The following is a 24,460-nucleotide window of genomic DNA, read 5'->3' as shown; positions in this document are numbered from 1 at the left end:
AAAATTTTGACAAAATTTTCTATAGAAATAAAATTTTGACAGAATTCTAGAAATAAAATTTGACAGAATTTTCTATAGAAATAAAATGTTGACAAAATTTTCTAAAGAATTAAAACTTTGACAAAAACTTCTATAGAAATAAAATTTTGACAAAAATTTCTATAGAAATAAAATTTTGACAAAATTTTCTGTGGAAATAAAATTTTGACAAAAATTTCTATAGAAATAAAATTTTGAAAAAATTTTCTATAGAAATAAAATTTTGACAAAATTTTCTATAGAAATAAAATTTTGACAAAATTTTCTGTAGAAATAAAATTTTAACAAAATTTTCTATAGAAATAAAATTTTGACAAAATTTTCTATAGAAATAAAATTTTGAAAAAATTTTCTGTAGAAATAAAATTTTAACAAAATTTTCTATAGAAATAAAATTTTGAAAAAATTTTTTGTAGAAATAAAGTTTTGACAAAATTTTCTATAGAAATATAATTTTGACAAAATTTTCTATAGAAATAAAATTTTGACAAAATTTTCTATAGAAATAAAATTTTGACAAAATTTTCTGTAGAAATAAAATTTAAACAAAATTTTCTGACAATATTTTCTGTAGGAATAAAATTTTAAGAAAATTTGCTACAGAAATAAAATTTTGTCGACATTTTCTATAGAAATAAAAATTTCACAAAATTTTCTATAGAAATAAAATTTTGACAAAATTTTCTGTGGAAATAAAATTTTGACAAAAATTTCTATAGACATAAAATTTTGACAAATTTTCTATAGAAATAAAGTTTTGACAAAATTTTCTATAGAAATAAAATTTTGACAAAATTTCTATAGAAATAAAGTTTTGACAAATTTTCTATAGAAATAAAGTTTTGACAAAATTTTCTATAGAAATATAATTGTGACAAAATTTTCTATAGAAATAAAATTTTGACAGAATTTTCTATAGAAATAAAATGTTAACAAAATTTTCTAAAGAAATAAAATATTGACAAAATTTTCTGTAGGAAATAAATTTTTAACAAAATTTTCTATAGAAATAAAATTTTGACAGAATTCTAGAAATAAAATTTTAACAAAATTTTCTAAAGAAATAAAATTTCGACAAAATTTTCTAAAGAAATAAAATTTTGACAAATTTTTTTTAAACCCAACTGACACCAAAAAATTAAAAATGGAGCAAGGAGAGGGTCATTTGTTTAAAAGCCTACTAGAAAATGGAAGAAGCCTTCTATTACTCTATTTGGATTGGAATGTAATTCAAGCCTTTGACTTCAAATCTCTGATAACATGGAAATGGATTTTGAAGACCAACAAATTACAATTGTCTTTCATTTATGACCCATAACACTAATCTGTCAAGAAGTATCTTGGCATGAAAACAGAATATCTATCCCTTTCCTGCTTTGTATAACAGCAATTTCCTCTTACCGTCATCACATCAGGTCACTGAAACCAACAATATCCTACTTAAGACATCAATGGAAAGGAGTTTAACATTCTTCCATAGAAAACCATAAGTAGCTGGTTGGATGCCCCTTGACCTGCGACTGAGAAATCTCCTTTCATTAAAGAGGAGTAATTAATGTTGATGACTCTCAGAATGGCTATGGCATAGATAATAATGTTGGCAGTGATGCTGGCTGGTGCTGGTTCTGATATTGTCGATAACAATGATCAAAAAAAAAAAAATATATAAGACGCTTGTCCATAATTATCACAACGACTCATTCACCCACATAACCAACATCCAATCATAATCATAATTTTTTATGAGACCAAAAAACTGAAAATTATTATCAGTCCATATAAAAAATCAGGTTTTTGGATCAGTGGGAACAGGCAATTGAAGGCAAAAAATCAGGATGTTTCTTGCAACTCTTGAAATTTCTTGCTCTCATCGCTTGCTTTTTGCTACACTCATCATTACAGCAAGGGGGAGTGTATAATAGGTTAGTCATTCGATTTGTAACACATGGAAATATTGGTTTACAACCATAGATTAAGTTTTCATTGTGCACATAATATTTGGTACAGCAAAATTATTAGATTTGAAATTTTAATTGATTTTTTAAGGAAAGGACAAGAATATACGGCCAGGTCGAATCTTATACACCTACCACCATGAATCAAATATACAATTTTCAAAATTTTATCTCTATAGAAAATTTTATCTCTCTAAAAAATTTTGTCAAAATTGTATCTCTATAGAAAATTTTGTCAAAATTTTCTCACTAGAAAATTTTGTCAAAATTTTATCCCTAAGAAAATTTTGTCAACATTTTGGCTCTATAGAAAATTTTGTCACAATTTTATCTCTCTAGAAAATTTTATCGCTATGGAAAATGTTGTCAACATTTTATCGCTATGGAAAATTTTGTCAAAATTTTAAGCTCTATATAAAATTTTGTCAAAATTTTATCTATATAAAAAATTTTGTCAAAATTTCATCTCTATAGAAAATGTTCTAAAAATTTTATCTCTCTAGAAAATTTTGTCAAAATTTTATCTCTATAGAAAATTATGTCAAAATTTTAGCTCTATAGAAAATTGTGTCAAAATTTTAGTTCTATAGAAAATTTTGTCAAAATTTTATCTCTATAGAAAATTAATATCTCTAGAAAATTTTGTCAAAATTTTATCTCAATAGAAAATGTTGTCAAAATGTTATCTCTATAAAAATTTTGTCAAAATTTTATCTCTGTAGAAAAATTTGTCAAAATTTTATCTCTACACAGAAAAAAATTTCACGAAAATTTTTCCAATTAAAATCTTAATTGAGTTTTAAAAAATATTCAATTAAAAATTTAATTGATTCAACAAATTTTTAATTGAAACAAAAATCAATCACACAAATTAATAGTGTCAATTAATTTTTTAATTGGATCAATTAATTTTTTTAATGGACTCTCAATAAATTTTTTAATTGATGCTATAATTTCTGTGTTTGAAGACATTTCAATTAAAAAAATAATTGGATCAATTAATTTCGTGATTGAATCATAAATTTTTTTTTGTGTATAGAAAATTTTGTCAAAATTTTATCTCTATAGAAAATTTTGTCAACATTTTATCTCTATAGAAAATTTTGTCAAAATTTTATCTCTATAGAAAATTTTGTCAACATTTTATCTCTATAGAAAATTTTGTCAATATTTTATATCTAGAAAATTTTGTTAAAATTTTATATCTAGAAAATTTTGTCAAAATTTTATCTCTCTCGAAAATTTTGTCAAAATTTTATCTCTCTCGAAAATGTTGTCAAAATTTTATCTCTCTCGAAAATTTTGTCAACATTTTATCTCTAGAGAAAATTGTTCAAAATTTTATCTCTACAGAAAATTTTGTCAAAATTTTATCTCTATAGAAAATTTTGTCAAATTTTATCTCTATAGAAAATTTTGTCAAAACTTTATCTCTATAGAAAATTTTGTCAACATTTTTTCGCTATAGAAAATTTTGTCAAAATTTTATCTCTAGAAAATTTTGTCAAAATTGTATCTCACTCGAAACTTTTGTCAAAATTTTATCTCTATAGAAAATGTTGTAAAAATTTTATCTCTATAGAAAATTTTCTCAAAATTTCATCTCTATAGAAAATTTGGTCAACATTTTATTTCAATAGAAAATTTTGTGAAATAATATTTGTGAAGTAGCTCATGTTGGAGACGAAGAGGGTCCCAAAAATGCGGTAACGCTTTATAATGAATACAATATTGAGCCCCAAATTGTAACTGAAGCATGGAAATCGACCCCAAAAAACAAACATTTTGAGTTGTTGTATTCTACATAATGTTTATACCCTTCACCACTACTGTGGTACAGGGAATAATAAGTTTGTGCATTTGTATGTAACGCCAAGAAGTCTGTCTGTCTGTCGATGTATTTTTTTGTGCAAAGTACAGCTCGCAGTTTTAGTCCGATTGTCCTAAAATTTGGTATAGGGTCCTGTTTCGGCTCAAAGACGATCCCTATTGATTTCCGTTCAGATTTAGTATAGCTGCCATATATATTTTGCACCGATCTGGTCATAATTGGCGTGTATATCAACCGATCTTCCTCAAATTCCGTACATCCGAATATTTTAAGGGTCTCGAAAAACTTGCAAAATATCAGCCAAATCGGTTCAGACATAGGCCAATTTTTAACTCCGATTTAGTTGAAATTTTGCATAGAGAGTAGAATTAGCATTGTTGCTATGCGTGTCAAATTTGGTTGAAATCGGCTCAGATTTAGATATAGCTCCCATTTATATGTTTTTCTGATTTCGACAAAAATGTTCAAAATACCAACATTTTCCGTGTAAAATCGCCACTGCTTAGTCGAAAAGTTGTAAAAATGACTCTAATTTTCCTAAACTTCTAATACATATATATCGAGCGATAAATCATAAATAAACTTTTGCGAAGTTTCCTTAAAATTGCTTCAGATTTAAATGTTTCCCATATTTATACCCTTCACCACTACTGTGGTACAGGGTATAATATGTTTGTGCATTTGTATGTAACGCCAAGAAGGAAAAGTCTGAGACCCATCGTTTAGTATACCGATCGTCTTAGAATTAAATTCTGAGTCGATTTAGCGATGTCCGTTTGTCTGTCTGTCTGTCCGTCTGTCTGTCTGTTGATGTATTTTTGTGTGCAAAGTACAGCTCGCAGTTTTAGTCCGATTGTCCTAAAATTTGGTATGGGGTCCTGTTTCGGCTCAAAGACGATCCCTATTGACTTTGGAAAAAATCGGTTCAGATTTAGATATAGCTGCCATATATATTTTTCACCGATTTGGTCATAATTGGCGTGTATATCAACCGATCTTCCTCATATTCCGTACATCCGAATATTTTATGAGTCTCGAAAAACTTGCAAAATATCATCCAAATCGGTTCAGATTTAGATATAGCTCCCATATATAGCTTTCGCCCGATTTACACTCATTTGCCCACAGAGGCCAATTTTTTGCTCCGATTTAGTTGAAATTTTGCACAGGGAGTAGAATTAGCATTATAGTTATGCGTGTCATATTTGGTGGAAATCGGTTCAGATTTAGATATAGCTCCCATATATAGCTTTCGCCCGATTTACACTCAAATGACCACAGAGGCCAATTTTTTGCTCCGATTTAGTTGACATTTTGCACAGGGAGTAGAATTAGCATTGTAGCTATGCGTGCCAAATTTGGTTGAAATCGGTTCAGATTTAGATATATCTTCCATATATAGCTTTCGCCCGATTTACACTCATATGACCACAGTGGCCAATCTTTTACTCCGATATAATTGAAATTTTGCACAGAGAGTAGAATTAGCATTGTAGCTATGCGTGCCAAATTTGGTTGAAATCGGTTCAGATTTAGATATAGCTTCCATATATAGTTTTCGCCCGATATGGACTTATATGGCCCCACAAGCCAGAGTTTTGGCCCAATTTGGTTGAAATTTTGCACTAGGAGTACAATTAGTAATATAGTCATATGTGCCAAATTTGATTGAAATCGGTTCAGATTTCGATATAGCTCCCATATATATGTTTTTCTGATTCCGACAAAAATGATCAAAATACCAACATTTTCCTTGTTAAATCGCCACTGCTTAGTCGAAAAGTTGTAAAAATGACTCTGATTTTCCTAAACTTTTAATACATATATATCGAGCGATAAATCATAAATAAACTTTGCGAAGTTTCCTTAAAATTGCTTCAGATTTAAATGTTTCCCATATTTATACCCTGCGCCACACTGTGGAACAGGGTATTATAAGCTAGTGCATATGTTTGTAACACCCAGAAGGAGACGAGATAGACACATGGTGTCTTTGGCAATAATGCTCAGGGTGGATCCCTGAGTCGATATAACCATGTCCGTCTGTCCGTCCGTCTGTCTGTGAACACATTTTTGTGATCAAAGTCTAGGTCGCAATTTAAGTCCAATCGCCTTCAAATTTGGCACATGTTCCTAATTTGGGTCAGAATAGAACCCTATTGATTTTGGAAGAAATCGGTTCAGATATAGATATAGCTCCCATATATATCTTTCGCCCGATATGCACTAATATGGACCCAGCAGTCAGAGTTTTATACCGATTTGCTTGAAATTTTGTACAAACGTAACACTTAGTCGTATAGTCAAGTGTGCAAAATTTTACTGAAATCGGTTCAGATTTAGATATAGCTCCCATATATCTTTCGCCCGATATGGACTTATATGGCCCCAGAAGCCAGATTTTGGCCGAATTTGGTTGAAATTTTGCACTAGGAGTACAATTAGTAGTATAGTCAAGTGTGCACAATTTGAGTGAAATCGGTTCAGATTTAGATATATCCCAATTATATATCTTTCGCCCGATATAGACTAATATGGTCCTAAAAGCCAGAGTTTTGGCCCAATTTGGTTGAAATTTTGCACCGGGAGTAGATTTGGCATTGTAGCTATGCGTGCCAAATTTGGTTGAAATCGATTCAGATTTAGATATAGCTTCCATGTATATCTTTCGCCCGATATAGACTAATATGGTCCTAAAAGCCAGAGTTTTGGCCCAATTTGGTTGAAATTTTGCACAGGGAATAGATTTAGCATTGTAGCTATGCGTGCCAAATTTGATTGAAATCGGTTCAGATTTAGATATAGCTCCCATATAAAGCTTTTGCCCGATTTACACTCATATGACCACAGAGGCCAATTTTTAACTCCGATTTAGTTGAAATTTTGCACAGGGAGTAGAATTAGCATTGTAGCTATACGTGCCAAATTTGGTTGAAATCGGTTCAGATTTAGATATAGCTCCCATATATATGTTTTTCTGATTTCGACAAAAATGGTCAAAATACCAACATTTTCCTTGTAAAATCGCCACTGCTTAGTCGAAAAGTTGTAAAAATGACTCTAATTTTCCTAAACTTCTAATACATATATATCGAGCGATAAATCATAAATAAACATTTTCGAAGTTTCCTTAAAATTGCTTCAGATTTAAACGTTTCCCATATTTATACCCTGCTCCACACTGTGGAACAGGGTATTATAAGTTAGTGCATATGTTTGCAACACCCAGAAGGAGACGAGATAGACACATGGTGTCTTTGGCAAAAATGGTCAGGGTGGGCTCCTGAGTCGATATAGCCATGTCCGTCTGTCCGTCTGTCCGTCTGTCCGTGAACACATTTTGTAATCAAAGTCTAGGTCGCAGTTTTAGTCCAATCGACTTCAAATTTGGCACAAGTATGTGTCTTGGCTCAGAATAGATCCCTATTGATTTTGGAAGAAATCGGTTCAGATTTAGATATAGCTCCCATATATATATTTCGCCCGATATGGACTTATATGGCCCCAGAAGCCAGAGTTTTACCCTGATTGGCTTAAAATTTTTCACAAGAAGAACAATTAGTACTATAGTCAAGTGTGCCAAATTTCATTGAAATCGGTTCAGATTTAGATATAGCTCCCGTATATATCTTTCGCCCGATATGCACTAATACGGTCCCAGAAGCCAGAGTTTTACCCCAATTAGGTTGAAATCTTGCACAGGTAGTAGAATTAGCAGTGTAGTCAAGTGTGCAAAATTTTATTGAAATCGGTTCAGATTTAGATATAGCTCCCATATATATCGTTCGCCCGATTTACACTCATATGACCACAGAGGCCAATCTTTAGCTCCGATTTAGTTGAAATTTTGCACTGGGAGTGGAATTAGCATTGTAGCTATGCGTGCCAAATTTGGTTGAAATCGGTTCAGATTTAGATATATCTCCCATATATAGCTTTCGCCCGATTTACATTCATATGACCACAGAGGCCAATTTTTTGGTCCGATTTAGTGAAAATTTTGCACAGAGAGTAGAATTAGCATTGTAGCTATGCGTGCCAAATTTGGTTGAAATCGGTTCAGATTTAGATATAGCTCCCATATATATGTTTTTCTGATTTCGACAAAAATGGTCAAAATACCAACATTTTCCTTGTAAAATCGCCACTGCTTAGTCGAAAAGTTGTAAAAATGGCTCTAATTTTCCTAAACTTCTAATACATATATATCGAGCGATAAACCATAAATAAACTTTTTCGAAGTTTCCTTAAAATTGCTTCAGATTTAAACGTTTCCCATATTTTTTTACTAACATTGTGCTCCACCCTAGTGCATTAGCCGACTTAAATTGTGAGTCTACAGATTTTGGAGAAGTCTATCAAATTCTGTCCAGATCGAGTGATATTTAAATGTATGTATTTGGGACAAACCTTTATATATAGCCCCCAACAATTTAGATCTACAAAGTGGTGCAGGGTATAATATAGTCGGCCCCGCCCGACTTTAGACTTTCCTTACTTCTTTTTTACTAACATTGTGTTCCACCCCAGTGCATTAGCCGACTTAAATTTTGAGTCTATAGATTTTCTAGAAGTCTATTAAATTCTTCCAGATCGAGTGATATTTAAATGTATAGATTTACAAAGTGGTGCAGGGTATAATATAGTCGGCCCCGCCCGACTTTAGACTTTCCTTACTGTTTTTATACCCACCACCATAGAATGGTGACGGGGGTATAATAAGTTTGTCATTCCGTTTGTAACGCATCGAAATATCGATTTCCGACTATATAAAGTATATATATTCTTGATCAGGGAGAAATTCTAAGACGATATAGCCATGTCCGTCTGTCTGTCTGTCTGTCTGTCTGTCTGTCTGTTGTAATCACGCTACAGTCTTCAATAATAAGGCAGTCGTGCTGAAATTCCGCACAAACTCGTCTTTCGTCTGCAGGCAGGTCAAGTTCGAAGATGGGCTATATCGGTCCAAGTTTTGATATAGTCCCCATATAAACCGACCTCCCGATTTGGGGTCTTGGGCTTATAAAAACCTTAGTTTCTATCCAATTTGCCTGAAATTGGAAATCTAGAGGTGTTTTATGACCACAAAGAGGTGTGCCAAAAATGGTGAGTATCGGTCCATGTTTTGGTATAGCCCCCATATAGACCGATCTCCCGATTATATTTCTAGGGCTTCTAGAATCGATAGTTTCTATCCAATTCGCCTGAAATTGGAAATCTAAAGGTATTTTAGCACCACAAAGAGGTGTGCTAAAATTGGTGAGTATCGGTCCAGGTTTTGGTATATCCCCCATATAGACCGATTTCCCGATTTTATTTCTTGGGCTTCTAGAATCCGTAGTTATTATCCAATTTGGTTGAAATTTGAAATCTAGAGGTATTTTAGGACCATAAAGAGGTGTGCTAAAATTGGTGAGTATCGGTCCAGGTTTTGGTATATCCCCCATATAGACCGATCTCCCGATTTGGGGTCTTGGGCTTATAGAATCCGTAGTTTTTATCCAATTTGCTTGAAATTGGAAATCTAGAGGTATTTTAGAACAATAAAGAGGTGTGCCGAAAATGGTGAGTATCGGTCCATGGTTTGGTATAGCCCCCATATAGACCCATCTCCCGTTTTTACTTCTTGGCCGTCTAAAATCTGCAGTTTTTATCCAATTTGCCTGAAATTAGAAATCTAGAGGTATTTTAAAACCATAAAGGGGTGTGCTGAAAATGATGAGTATCGGACCATGTTTTTATATAGCCCCCATATAGACCGATCTTCAGATTTTATTCCTTGGCTTATAGAAACCGTAACTTTTATCGAACTTGCCTCAAATTGGAAATCTACAAGTGTTTTAGGACTATAAAAAGGTATGCCGAAAATGGTGAGTATAGGTCCATGTTTTGATATAGCTATCAGATAGACCGATCTCCCGATATTACTTTTTGGGCTTCTAGAAACCGTAATTGCCTGAAATGAGAAATCTACAGGTATTTTAGGACCTTAAATATGAGAGCCGAAAATGGCGTGTTTTGGTCCATGTTTTGGTTTATATCCCAAATAGACCGATCTCCCGATTTTACTTCTTGGGCTTTTAGAAACCATAGTTTTTATCAAATTTGCATGAAATTTTTAATCTAGAAGTATTTTAGGAACATAAAGAGGTGTGCCAAAAATGGTGAATATCGGTCCATGTGTACTGATAATGAAAATTGCTTAAAACTGAATTATAGTTTCCAGATTTTACATCTGGTAATCTACAGATGTTAGATTTTAAATCAAGGCGTTATTTCATTTTCATTTCATTTGCACACGATGTTTATGATTCCTCTAAAACTCAAACAAATATGGTTCTTATAAATCCAGAATCTGATCTAGTCTTCATAGGTAAAATCTTTGAATTTATCTTTGGAAAGTGTACTGGTTGAACTGATCTGCTTGTCACAAATCCCCCTGAAATTTTCACAGGAAACTATAATATTTGATTCATGGTGGTGGGTATTTAAGGTTCGGCCCGGCCGAACTTACTGCTTTATATACTTGTTTTTTACTAACATTGTGTTCCACCCTAGTGCATTAGCCGACTTAAATTTTGAGTCTATAGATTTTGTAGAAGTCTATCAAATTCTGTTCAGATCGAGTGATATTTAAATGTATGTATTTGGGACAAACCTTTATATATAGCCCCCAACACATTTAACGGATGTGATATGGTATCGAAAATTTAGATCTACAAAGTGGTGCAGGGTATAATATAGTCGGCCCCGCCCGACTTTAGACTTTCCTTACTGGTTTTTTACTAACATTGTGTTCCACCCTAGTGCATTAGCCGACTTAAATTTTGAGTCTATAGATTTTGTAGAAGTCTATCAAATTCTGTCCAGATCGAGTGATACGTAAATGTATATATTTGGGACAAACCTTTGTATATAGCCCCAAAACATTTGACGGATGTGATATGGTATCGAAAATTTAGATCTACAAAGTGGCGCAGGGTATAATATAGTCGGCCCCGCCCGAATTTAGAGTTTCCTTACTTGTTTTTTTTTTTTGAGTTTTACTTCATTTAGGTTTTGAGGTTTATTTTCATAAGACCAATATTCGTAGCGCAATTAAATCCATTCCAATTATTCCCGTTGCAAAAGATGAATGTTGTAGGGTACAATATAGACGGTCACACTAGATTTTAGAATTTTCTTAAGGAGTTCTATGATGGTTTCTCTTTCTCCAGCATCTGTGGCTTGTTCATAGCTCTAGTCCTTTGTCATTTCGTTGTGTACAATATCAATATCTTTTCCCTCCCACCTCCCCTTTATGTTCCATTTAATTGTGTTTGAAGAAAAGTCTCTATAACGCAAAACAAAAAAATATAATTAAGTTTACCCATTATTCTCGTCGCTTTCTTTTGTACTTGATGTTTTTTTGTTTCTTGGATGCATTTTGGTATGGAACAAGATATTATGAATTAGTGTATGTGTTTGCAGGACAACGCAGAAGGCGATATAGGTACGTGGTGTCTTTGGCAAATATGCTGAGAACGACTTTCTGAGAGACGTCAGCATCAACAATCCGTTGGACTGTTTCGCCTGGAACATTTTTGAGACGACGATAGTCCAAAAAAAATTACCAAAGCGTCGATCATCTCAAGAAGAATTCTAGGTTGCTACAATTCTTGATGTATTCGTAGAGTTTGCAAATTATTCCTCTTCAACTAAGATGTACTTTACAAATTTTTTAAAGAAATACAATTTTCCCAAAATTTTCTATAAATAAATAGAAATAAAATTTTGACAAAATTTTCTATAGAAATAAAAATGTGATAAATATTTTCTATAGAAATACATTTTTGTCAAAAGTTTCTAAAAACATAAAAGTTTGACAAAATTTCCTATAGAAGTAAAATTTTGGTAAAATTTTCTATATAAATAAAATTTTGGTAAAATTTTCTATAGGAATTAAATGTTGACAATATTTTCTATAGAAATAAAATTTCCCCAAAGTTTTCTATAGAAATAAAATTTTGTTAACATTTTCTATAGATATAAAATTTTGTCAACATTTTTTACAGAAATAAATTTTGACAACAATTTCTATTGAAATAAATTTTGACAACAATTTCGATAGAAATAAAATTGTGACAAAGTTTTCTATACAAAAAAATTTTGACAACATTTTCTGTAGAAATAAAATTTTGAGAAAATTATCTACAGAAATAAAATTTTGTCGATATTTTCTATAGAAATAAAAGTTTGACAAAATTTTCTATAGAAATAAAAGTTTGACAAAATTTTCTATATAAATAAAATTTTGGCAAAATTTTCTATAGAAATAACATTTTGTCAACATTTTTTACAGAAATAAATTTTGACAATAATTTCTATAGAAATAAAATTTTGACAAAATTTCCTATAGAAATAAAATTTTGATAAAATTTTCTATAGAAATAAAATGTTGACAAAAATTCTATAGAAATAAAATAGTGACAATATTTTTTTGGAAATAAAATGTTGTCGACTTTTTCTATAGAAATGAAATTTTGACAATATTTTCTATAGAAATAAAATTTCCCAGAAGTTTTCTATAGGAATAAAATAGTGATAAAATGTTTTATAGAAATACAATTTTGATAAAATTTTCTATAGAAATAATGTTTTGTCAACATTTTTTACAAAAATAAATTTTGACAAAAAATTTCTATAGAAATAAAAGTTTGACAAAATTTTCTATATAAATAAAATTTTGGCAAAATTTTCTATAGAAATAACATTTTGTCAACATTTTTTACAGAAATAAATTTTGACAACAATTTCTATTGAAATAAAATTTTTACAATATTTTCTATAGAAAAAAATTTTGATAAAATTTTCTATAGAAATAAAATTTTGGCAAAATTTTCTATATAAATAAAATTTTGGCAAAATTTTCAATAGAAATAAAATAGTGACAATATTTTTTACGGAAATTAAATGTTTACGACTTTTTTATAGAAATGAAATTTGACAATATTTTTTATAGAAATAAAATTTCCCAGAAGTTTTCTATAGAAATAAATTTGTGATACAATTTTTTATAGAAATAAAATTCTGTTAAAATTTTCTATAGAAATAACATTTTGTCAACATTTTTTACAGAAATAAATTTTGACAATAATTTCTATAGAAATAAAATTTTGACAAAATTTTCTATAGAAATAAACTTTTGATAAAATTTTCTGTAGAAAAAAATGTTGACAAAATTTTCTGTAGAAATAAAATTTTGAGAAAATTTGCTACAGAAATAAAATTTTGTCGACATTTTCTATAGAAATAAAAGTTTGACAAAATTTTCTATAGAAATAAAATTTTCACAAAATTTTCTAGAAATAAAATTTTGAGAAAATTTGCTACAGAAATAAAATTTTGACAAAATTTTCTATAGAAATAAAATTTTGACAAAATTTTCTATAGAAATAAAATTTTGACAAAATTTTCTATAGAAATAAAATTTTGACAAAATTTTCTATAGAAATAAAATTTTGACAAAATTTTCTATAGAAATAAAATTTTGTCAACATTTTTTACAGAAATAAATTTTGACAACAATTTCTATTGAAATAAAATTTTTACAATATTTTCTATAGAAAAAAAAATGATAAAATTTTCTACAAAAATAAAATTTTGGCAAAATTTTCTATATAAATAAAATTTTGGCAAAGTTTTCAATAGAAATAAAATAGTGACAATATTTTTTATGGAAATTAAATGTTTACGACTTTTTTATAGAAATGAAATTTGACAATATTTTTTATAAAAATAAAATTTCCCAGAAGTTTTCTATAGAAATAAATTTGTGATAAAATTTTTTATAGAAATAAAATTCTGTTAAAATTTTCTATAGAAATAAAATTTTGATAAAATTTTCTGTAGAAAAAAATGTTGACAAAATTTTCTGTAGAAATAAAATTTTGAGAAAATTTGCTACAGAAATAAAATGTTGTCGACATTTTCTATAGAAATAAAAGTTTGGCAACATTTTCTATAGAAATAAAATTTTCACAAAATTTTCTATAGAAATAAAATTTTGTCGACATTTTCTATAGAAATAAAATTTTGTCGACATTTTCTATAGAAATAAAATTTTGACAAAATTTTCTATAGAAATAAAATTTTGACAAAATTTTCAATAGAAATAAAATTTTGGCAAAATTTTCAATAGAAATAAATTAGTGACAATATTTTTTATGGAAATAAAATGTTTACGACTTTTTTATAGAAATGAAATTTGACAATATTTTTTATAGAAATAAAATTTCCTCAAAGTTTTCTATAGAAATAAAATTGTGATAAAATTTTTTATATAAATAAAATTTTGTTAAAATTTTCTATAGATATAAAATTTTGTCAACATTTTTTACAGAAATGAAATTTTTATAGAAATTAAATTTGACAATATTTTCTATAGAAATAAAATTTCCCAGAAGTTTTCTATAGAAATAAAATTGTGATAAAATATTTTATAGAAATAAAATTTTGTTAAAATTTTCTATAGAAATAATGTTTTGTCAACATTTTTACAGAAATAAATTTTGACAACAATTTCTATAGAAATAAAATTTTGACAAAATTTTCTATAGAAATAAAATTTTGATAAAATCTTCTATAGAAATAAAATTTTGATAAAATTTTCTATAGAAATAAAATCTTGACAAAATTTTCTATAGAAATAAAAGTTTTGCAAAATTTTCTATATAAATAAAATTTTGGCAAAATTTTCTATAGAAATAAATTTGAAATTAAAATTGTTCATACAAATAAAATTTTGACAAATAATTCTATAGAAATAAAATAGTGACAATATTTTGTATGGAAATAAAATGTTGTAGACTTTTTCTATAGAAATTAAATTTTGACAATATTTTCTATAGAAATAAAATTTCCCAGAAGTTTTCTATAGAAATAAAATTGTGATAAAACGTTTTATAGAAATAAAATTTTGTTAAAATTTTCTATAGAAATAATATTTTGTCAACATTTTTTACAGAAATAAATTTTGACAACAATTTCTATTGAAATACAATTTTTGCAAAATTTTCTATAGAAATAAAATTTTGATAAAATTTTCTATAGAAATAAAATTTTAATAAAATTTTCTATAGAAATAAAATTTTGACAAAATTTTATGTAGAAATAAAATTTTGAGAAAATTTGCTACAGAAATAAAATTTTGGGAACATTTTCTATAGAAATAAAATTTTGACAAAATTTTCTATAGAAATAAAATTTTGGCAAAATTTTCTATAGAAATAAAATTTTGGAAAAATTTTCTATATAAATAAAATTTTGGCAAAATTTTCAATAGAAATAAATTAGTGACAATATTTTTTATAGAAATAAAATTTCCTCAAAGTTTTCTATAGAAATAAAATTGTGATAAAATTTTTTATATAAATAAAATTTTGTTAATGTTCTATAGATATAAAATTTTGTCAACATTTTTTACAAAAATAAATTTTGACAACAATTCCTATAGAATTAAAATATTGACAAAATTTTCTATATAAATAAAATTTTGGCAAAATTTTCTGTAGAAATAAAATTTTGACAAAATTTTTCATAGAAATAAAATTTTGACAAAAAATTCTGTAGAAATAAAATAGTGACAATATTTTTTATGGAAATAAAATGTTGTTGACTTTTTTTTATAGAAATGAAATTTAACAATATTTTCTATAGAAATAAAATTTCCCAGAAGTTTTCTATAGAAATAAAATTGTGATAAAATTTTGTATAAAAATAAAATTTTGTTAAAATTTTCTATAGAAATAATATTTTGTCAACATTTTTTTACAGGAATAAATTTTGACAACAATTTCTATAGAAATAAAATTGTGATAAAATTTTCTATAGAAAAATTTTTGACAAAATTTTCTGTAGAAATAAAATTTTGAGAAAATTAGCTACAGAAATAAAATTGTGTCGACATTTTCGATAGAAATAAAATTTTGACAAAATTTTCTATATAAATAAAATTTTGGCAAAATTTTTCATAGAAATAAAATTTTGACAAAATTTTTCATAGAAATAAAATTTTGACAATATTTTTATATCAATCGTTTTGTTTTGTTATTGTTGGTTTTGTTCTTTAATCATTGTTGTTGTTTTTTGATTTCAGCTTAAAACCATGCATTGACTAAACTACAAGTGTAGCTTAACCAACAGAGGAAAATAATGTTTGTCAAATTTATTTGGGCAAAGCCCTATAGACTGCAAGATGGTTGGATGGACGCACGTTTCGGAATTACCACATTTATCATCAGCATCCTCTACTTGCAGCAAAACTATGAACCTATTATCAGAATAAATAAATTTTCCTCTGTTGGTTAAGCTTTGACAAATAAAATTTTGAGATAATTTTCTATAGAAATAAAATTTTGTCAACATTGTCTTTAGAAATAAAATTTTGACAAAATTTTCTATAGAAATAACATTTTGAAAAAAAAAATCTACAAAAATAAAATTGTGACAGAAATTTCTATAGAAATAACCTTTTGACAAAATTTTGGCAAATAAAAGTGTCACTGAAACATTGCAATAATAGTGTTGCCCAATCTCACCAAACAAAGGTACCTTAATACAAAAATACTTTCTTTAGTTGCTAAAAACCCTAGCAAAATTGTTTATTTTGTAATAGCAAATAAAATTGATCCACTTACATGTTGTCTTTGCACTTGCACCTGATGACATCTCGTCCCCATCTCGAATTCCTTTGTTGCCCGAACGTTTGCCCTGGTGAGATTGTGATTTCAACATTTGACGTTTGCTACTCTTATTGCCATTCCCTGGTTGCTGCTGTTGTTGTTGTTGTTGTAGTTGTGCTCCATGGGATAATCCAGATGAGGCAGAGAATTTCTTTTCCAAATGTTTACGTCCACCAGTTCCACCTAATGGCATCGCTGAGCCACCATTCTCACGTGTGGCAGAATTTTTATTGAGTTTTTTGTTATTGCCATTGCCTTTTTGACGTTTACCATTGTTGTTGGTCACAACAGTTGGGGTGGGATTTTGTTGTTGTTTATCCACAGAGGCGCCACGGGCAGCACGCACTAGAACATCACCCGATTCAAGGGACAAAACCAATTTGGATGATGCGGATAATGCGGGCGAATACAATGGCTGCTCTATATCGGTCCTATGCCTTTTTCCATATTTCGGAGATTTAAGTCTACGAGCTGAATTGCCATTGCCGGATGTTGGAGCCAAATTCTTCGAGCCATAAATCAATGTCGGCTGAAATGCCAACATGGCTAACAAAAGCACTGATACTATTACGAGATTCATTTTGGAGAATAAGTTAAATCTTCTTCCACACTACACCGCAAATATACCAGAAACCCTCAAATGAGCACACTAAAGGTTGACGATGGAGTTGTATGGGCCAAGATGAGGCCAATGCTGTTGCTGTTGGTGCTTGTGGTGATGATGATGATGCCGATGATAGTAGTAAATTGTAGGTTTAGAAACTTTTCGTTTAGTTTGTTAAAAGAGCCAACTACTACAATTTCCTTTGCTTGGGGGCCTCACACATAAACACACACAGCCACCCAGAGAGTCGTTGAGAGGGAGAGCGAGAGAGTGAGTGAGCGAGTGAGCAAAAAAGAGGCAGTTCCCCACAAATTTCCTGTGGTTTTATGCTTCCTACTAAACCAGGCTATGGATAAACTTTCCTCACCCACTACTGATGATGTTGGCAATGAACAACGTTTGTAACTATTTTTTGTGGTTGCAGCCAAATTCTGTAAATAAAGAAGAATGAAATGAGAATGCTTTTGTATGGAATTGGAAGGAACACAAAAATAATCGAAATCAGAGAAAAAAGGGAAAAGGGAAACGGAAATGGAAAATAAGACTTACACACATACACACTCCAGGAGACCACGTACCACGGCCAAAAAAACTGACAAAAAAACAAACATAATAAAATATGTATATAAGTCAACAAGGTTTTATGTTGTTATTGTCATACCATCACCCCTGCCTCTATCTCCAAAAAATGTCATTTTACTCTAAAAGAACTTTCTCAAAAGAGTAACGATTCAATGCAAATGAAAATATGTTGGCGGAAATATATTTTAATTATTTTAAACTATTTTCGTTGGCAACGTTGCCAAAAGAAAGGATACCAAACGCAAGAGATATGCATGTCAACATAATATATGCAAGCATTATGCCAATACAGTAGATGAAAAGTGAAATCCAATGTGAAAGGACTAAAGCTGAAAGAACAACGATGAGGGCTATGCGCTACTTTAGACAATATCACTGAATTAAATTGGGGTTATTATCATTAAACAAAGTCTATCAAAGTTCAATGTGATATTGCACTCAAAAAAAAAAAACAGTATATACGGCCGTAAGTTCGGCCAGGCCGAAGCTTAAGTACCCTCCACCATGGATTGCGTAGGAACTTCTACTGAAGACTGTCATCCACAATCGAATTACTTGGGTTGCGGTATGCAAGGGTTGCCAATGGCAAGGTATATATTAAACTAAAAAGGCCGATTAAATACGTATATAATTAAGTTTAAAGTTTCTATAGAAATAAAACTTTGACAAAATAAAATTTTGACAACATTTTCTATAGAAATAAAATTTGGAACAATATTTCTATTGAAATAAAATTTGGAAAAAAATTTTCTATAGAAATAAAATTTTGACAAAATTTTCTATAGAAATAAAATTTTGATAAAATTGTCTATAGAAATAAAATTTTGACAAAATTTTCTATAGAAATAAAATTTTGACAAAATTTTCTATAGAAATAACATTTTGACAATGTTTTCTATAAAAATAAAATTTTGGTAGATTATTTTTGGCTCGAGTGGCAACCATGATTATGAACCGATATGGACCAATTTTTGTGTGATTGGGGATCGGCGATATATAACTATATTATATATATTATTATATAACGATATTATATATTATTAGCGGCCTTATACTAACACCACGTTGCAAATTTCAACCGGATCGGATGAATTTTCTTCCTCCAAGAGGCTGCGGAGATCAAATCTGGGGGACGGTTTATATGGGGGCTATATATAATTATGGACCGATATGGAGCAATTCTTGCGTGCTTGTTAGAGACCACATTCTAACACCATGTTCCAAATTTCAACCGGATCGGATGAATTTTGCTCCTCCAAGAGGCTCCGGAGGTCAAATCTGGTGATCGGTTTGTATGGGTGCTATATATAATTATGGACCGATGTGGACCAATTTTTGAATGGTCATTAGAGACCATATACTAACACCATGTACCAAATTTCAGCCGGATCGGACGAAATTTGCTTCTCTTAGAGGCTCCGCAAGCCAAATCGGGGGATCGGTTTATATGGGGGCTATATATAATTATGGACCGATATGGAGCAATTCTTGCGTGCTTGTTAGAGACCACATTCTAACACCATGTTCCAAATTTCAACCGGATCGGATGAATTTTGCTCCTCCAAGAGGCTCCGGAGGACAAATCTGGGGATCGATTTATATGGGGGCTATATATAATTATGGACCAATGTGGAGCAATTTTTGCATGGTTGTTAGAGACCATATACTAACACCATGTACCAAATTTCAGCCGGATCGGATGAAATTTTCTTCTCTTAGAGCAATCGCAAGCCAAATTTGGAGGTCCGTTTATATGGGGGCTATACGTAAAAGTGGACCGATATGGACCAATTTTTGCATGGTTGTTAGAGACCATATACTAACACAATGTACCAAATTTAGGCCGGATCGAATGAAATTTGCTTCTCTTAGAGCAATCGCCAGCCAAATTTGGGGGTCCGTTTATATGGAGGCTATACGTAAAAGTGGACCGATATGGACCAATCTTTGCATGGTTGTTAGAGACCATATACTAACACCATGTACCAAATTTCAGCCGGATCAGATGAAATTTGGTTCTCTTAGAGCAATCGCAAGCCAAATTTGGGGGTCCGTTTATATGGGGGCTATACGTAAAAGTGGACCGATATGGCCCATTTGCAATACCATCCGACCTACATCAATAACCACTACTTGTGCCAAGTTTCAAGTCGATAGCTTGTTTCGTTCGGAAGTTAGCGTGATTTTAACAGACGGACGGACATGCTCAGATCGACTCAGAATTTCACCACGACCCAGAATATATATATCTTATGGGGTCTTAGAGCAATATTACGATTTGTTACAAACGGAATGACAAAGTTAATATACCCCCATCCTATGGTGGAGGGTATAAAAAAACAACAAATCAAGTAAGGAAAGTCTAAAGTCGGCGGGCCGACTATATTATACACTGCACCACTTTGTAGATCCACATTTTCGACAGCATATCAAATCCGTCAAATGTTAACGTTTTTGTTCTCGATCTGGACAAAATTTGTTAGACTTCTAAAAAAAAAGTCGGCTAATCCCCCGGGGTGGAACAAAATATGGGAAACATTTTAATCCGAAGCAATTATTAGGCAACATCGCTAAAGTGTATTTATGCTTTATCGGTCGATAGCTAAGGTTGGCTGATAATGCCCCGGTTTGACATATAGATGGCGTTGCTAGTATTAAATGCATATTATTTTTATATAGTACCAACCTTCAAATGATTCGTGTCAAAATTTGACGTCTGTAAGTCAATTAGTTTGTGAGATAGAGCGTCTTTTGTGAAGCAACTTTTGTTATTGTGAAAAACATGGAAAAAAGGAATTTCGTGTTTTGATAAAATAGTGTTTTCTGAAGGGAAAAAATACGGTGGAAACAAAAACTTGGCTTGATAACGAGTTTCCGGACTCTTCCCCAGGGAAATCAACAATAATTGATTGGTATGCAAAATTCAAGCGTGGTTAAATGAGCACGGAGGACGGTGAGTGAACGCAGTGGACGCCCGAGAGAGGTGGTTACCGACGAAAACATCAAAAAAATTCAAAAAATGATTTTGAATGACCCTAAAATGAAGTTGATCGAGATAGCAGAGGCCTTAAAGTTATCAAACGAACGTGTTGGTCATATCATTCATCAATATTTGGATATGCGGAAGCTCTGTGCAAAATGGGTGCCGCGCGAGCTCACATTTTACAAAAAACAACAACGTGGTGATGATTCTGAGCGGTGTTTGCAGCTGTTAACTCGTAATACACCCAAGTTTATCCGTCGATATCGATATCACAATGGACTGAATAGTCTAAGTGAGCCTGATACATCGGGCTGCCACATAACCTAACCTAACCTTCCGTAGATATGTGACAATGGATGATACATTGCTCCATCACTACACTCCTGAAACCAATCAACAGTCAGCTGAGTGGACAGCGACCGGTGAACCGTCTCCGAAGCGTGGAAAGACTCAAAAGTCCGCTGGCAAAGTAATGACCTCTGTTTTTTGGGATGTGCATGGAATAATTTTTATCGATTATCTTGAGAAGGGAAAAACAGCCAACAGTGACTATTATATGACGATATTGGAGCGTTTGAAGGTCGAAATCGCGGCAAAACGGCCCCATATGAAGAAGAAAAAAGACATCGCACCGTGCCACAGGTCATTGAGAACGATGGCAAAAATTTCATCCGATGCAGCTGAAATTTGGTACATTGTGTTGGTATATGGTCTCTAACAACCATGCAAAAATTGGTCAACATCGCTCCATAATTATATATAGCTCCCATACAAACCGATCTCCCGATTTGTCTTGGTCCACATCGGTCCATTATTACATATAGCCCCCATATAAACCGATCCCCCGATTTTGCTTGCGGAGCCTCTAAGAGAAGCAAATTTCATCCGATCGTGTTTAAATTTGGTACATAGTGTTAGTATATGGTTTCTAGGTTAGGTTAGGTGGCAGCCCGATGTATCAGGCTCACTTAGACTATTCAGTCCATTGTGATACCACATTGGTGAACTTCTCTCTTATCACTGAGGGCTGCCCGATTCCATGTTAAGCTCAATTACAAGGGACCTCCTTTTTATAGCCGAGTCCCAACGGCGTTCCACATTGCAGTGAAACCACTTAGAGAAGTTCTGAAACCCTCAGAAATGTCACCAGCATTACTGAGGTGAGATAATCCACCGCTGAAAAACTTTTTTGGTGTTCGGTCGAAGCAGGAATCGAACCCACGACCTTGTGTATGCAAGGCGGGCATTCTAACCATTGCTCCACGTTGGTTTCTAATAACCATGCAAAAATTGGTCTACATCGGTCCATAATTACATATAGCCCCCATATAAACCGATCCCCCGATTTGGCTTGCGGAGCCTCTAAGAGAAGCAAATTTCATCCGATCCGGCTGAAATTTGGTACATGGTCTTATTATATGGTCTGTAATGACCATGCAAAAATTGGTCCACATCAGTCCATAATCCCCAGATTTGACCTCCGGAGCCCCTTGGAAGACCACAATTCATCTGATTCAGTTGAAATTTGGTACGTGGTGTTAATATATGGCCTCAAACACCCATGCAAAAATTGGTCGAAATCGGTCAATAATTATATATAGGCCCCATATAAACCGATCCCGATATTTGGTTTTGGAGCCACTTGGAGGAGCAAATTTCATCCGAGTCAGTTGAAATTTGGTACATTGTGCAACCATGCCTAACTAAGTCCATAACGGTCTATAGTTAGTTATATATAGCCCCCATATAAGCGACCCCATATTTCAATTCTGGCTTCCTACATACCATGCAAAAGTCCATATCGAGTCGTAATTATTTGTAGACTTACCTGTACATACCTTTCTTGTCTAATATATACCACGTATGGACTAACTCACAATTTAGAAAACGATGTTAAGAATTTTTAAGATACCACCACAACCCAAGTAATTCGATTGTGGATGACAGTCTTTCGTAGAAGTTTCTACGCAATCCATGGTGAAGGGTACATAAGATTCGGCCTGGCCGAACTTACGGCCGTATGTACTTGTTATATATAGCCTCAAAAGAATTTTTTATGAAGTGAAAATTAAGATTTTTAGTAAAAGAAAGACTGAAACAAATATATACAGCCGTAAGTTCGGCCAGGCCGAATCTTATGTACCCTCCACCATGGATTGCGTAGAAACTTCTACGAAAGACTGTTATCCAAAAATTTCAATTCACATGGTTGTTAAATATCATATACTACCACCACGTTGGGGATCGAAATATTAAGCTTACTTCTTCATTGATGTACGTGATAAATGAGAGCTTAATTCTTTCATAAACAGACTATGTTCTTAGCCAAGATCTTGTAAAGACAATGAAGGCGCTTAACAAATACACACACACACACACACATACATATATAATCAATACCTAGGATATAATAAATATCCAATAACCACAAAAATGAATGAATGACAATAAATTTCCATTTTGAATTTGAATTTGCATAATGTAAATATGTTGTTAACCAACATACTACATTATCTTCCACCACACACATACATATGTAAACATATATACTCTTGCATACTTACATACTTTGCCTTCGTGTTGGTTTCATTTGTTTTATAGATCAACAATGTGGTTGAATGAAATTACATTAATGTCTTAAATGTCTCGAGTACTTCACAGAATATTCGTACAAGAATGCTTTGGGTAACATACATGCACAACACTTTCATAAAACCATAATTTAGTTATTAAGAGTTAGTTAATGGCATTTGTAGGATGTGATTGTGTGTGTGTGTGTGTATTAACCCTTTAAGAAATGAGACTAGTTGTGAATTTGTAGAAATGATAATTCCAAAGTCAGTTGCTTTTTCAATTAGCTTTATGTGAAAACAAAAGAGTAAAGTAGAAAGTCGGGCGGGACAGACTATATCATACCCTAAACCACCGTGTTGCAATAGTTAGCACGTCCGCCTTGCATACACAAGGTCGTGGGTTCGATTCCTGCTTCGACCGAACACCAAAAAGTTTTTCAGCGGTGGATTATCCCACCTCAGTAATGCTGGTGACATTTCTGAGGGTTTCAGAACTTCTCTAAGTGGTTTCACTGCAATGTGGAACGCCGTTCGGAATTGGCTTTAAAACACAGGTCCCTTGTCATTCAGCTTAACATGGAATCGGGCAGCACTCAGTGATAAGAGCGAAGTTCACCAATGTGGTATCACAATGGACCGAATAGTCTAAGTGAGCCTAATACATCGGGCTGCCACCTAACCTAACCCAACCTAACCTACTGAATTAGTAAAAACATTGTTTGTGGGGTATCAATGGTATAGGTTTGGGGAAAACCCGCATTTGCATATTTAAGAACTTTAAGGGTTAGATGGTTATGGGAGTTTTATCACAACCTGCAGAGTTAGTATTCCACTAATATTGAGTCAATTATTAAACAAGTAAGGAAAGTTTAAAGTCGGGCGGGGCCGACTATATTATACCCTGCACCACTTTGTAAATCCACATTTTCGATACTATATCAAATCCGTCAAATGTGTTGGGTGCCATATATAAAGGTTTTTGTACCAAATACATACATTTAAATATCACTCGATCTGGACAGAATTTGATAGACTTGTACAAAATCTATAGACTCAAAATTTAAGTCGGCTAATGCACTAGGGTGGAACACAATGTTAGTAAAAAACAAGTATATACGGCCGTAAGTTCGGCCAGGCCGAATCTTGCGTAGAAACTTCTACGAAAGACTGT

At 31.6% G+C, this 24,460-nt stretch overlaps 1 protein-coding gene across 1 annotated transcript in view; it reads right to left on the bottom strand.

Annotated features, from left to right (window-relative positions):
- LOC142236924 (uncharacterized) overlaps nt 1-24,460 on the bottom strand; it is a 329,520-nt gene that overhangs the window by 29,414 nt on the left and 275,646 nt on the right. Inside the window, exon 4 of the mRNA XM_075308213.1 lies at nt 16,503-17,582. Within this exon, the coding sequence (XP_075164328.1) occupies nt 16,503-17,127 (625 nt within the window). The 5' untranslated portion in view covers nt 17,128-17,582. The remainder of the gene's footprint in view (nt 1-16,502; nt 17,583-24,460) is intronic.

This window comes from Haematobia irritans, chromosome 4, assembly GCF_050003625.1.
Source record: "Haematobia irritans isolate KBUSLIRL chromosome 4, ASM5000362v1, whole genome shotgun sequence".
NCBI lineage: Eukaryota > Metazoa > Arthropoda > Insecta > Diptera > Muscidae > Haematobia > Haematobia irritans.
Note: the sequence above shows the minus strand (reverse complement) of the source record. Positions and strands in the feature narration are given on the sequence as shown.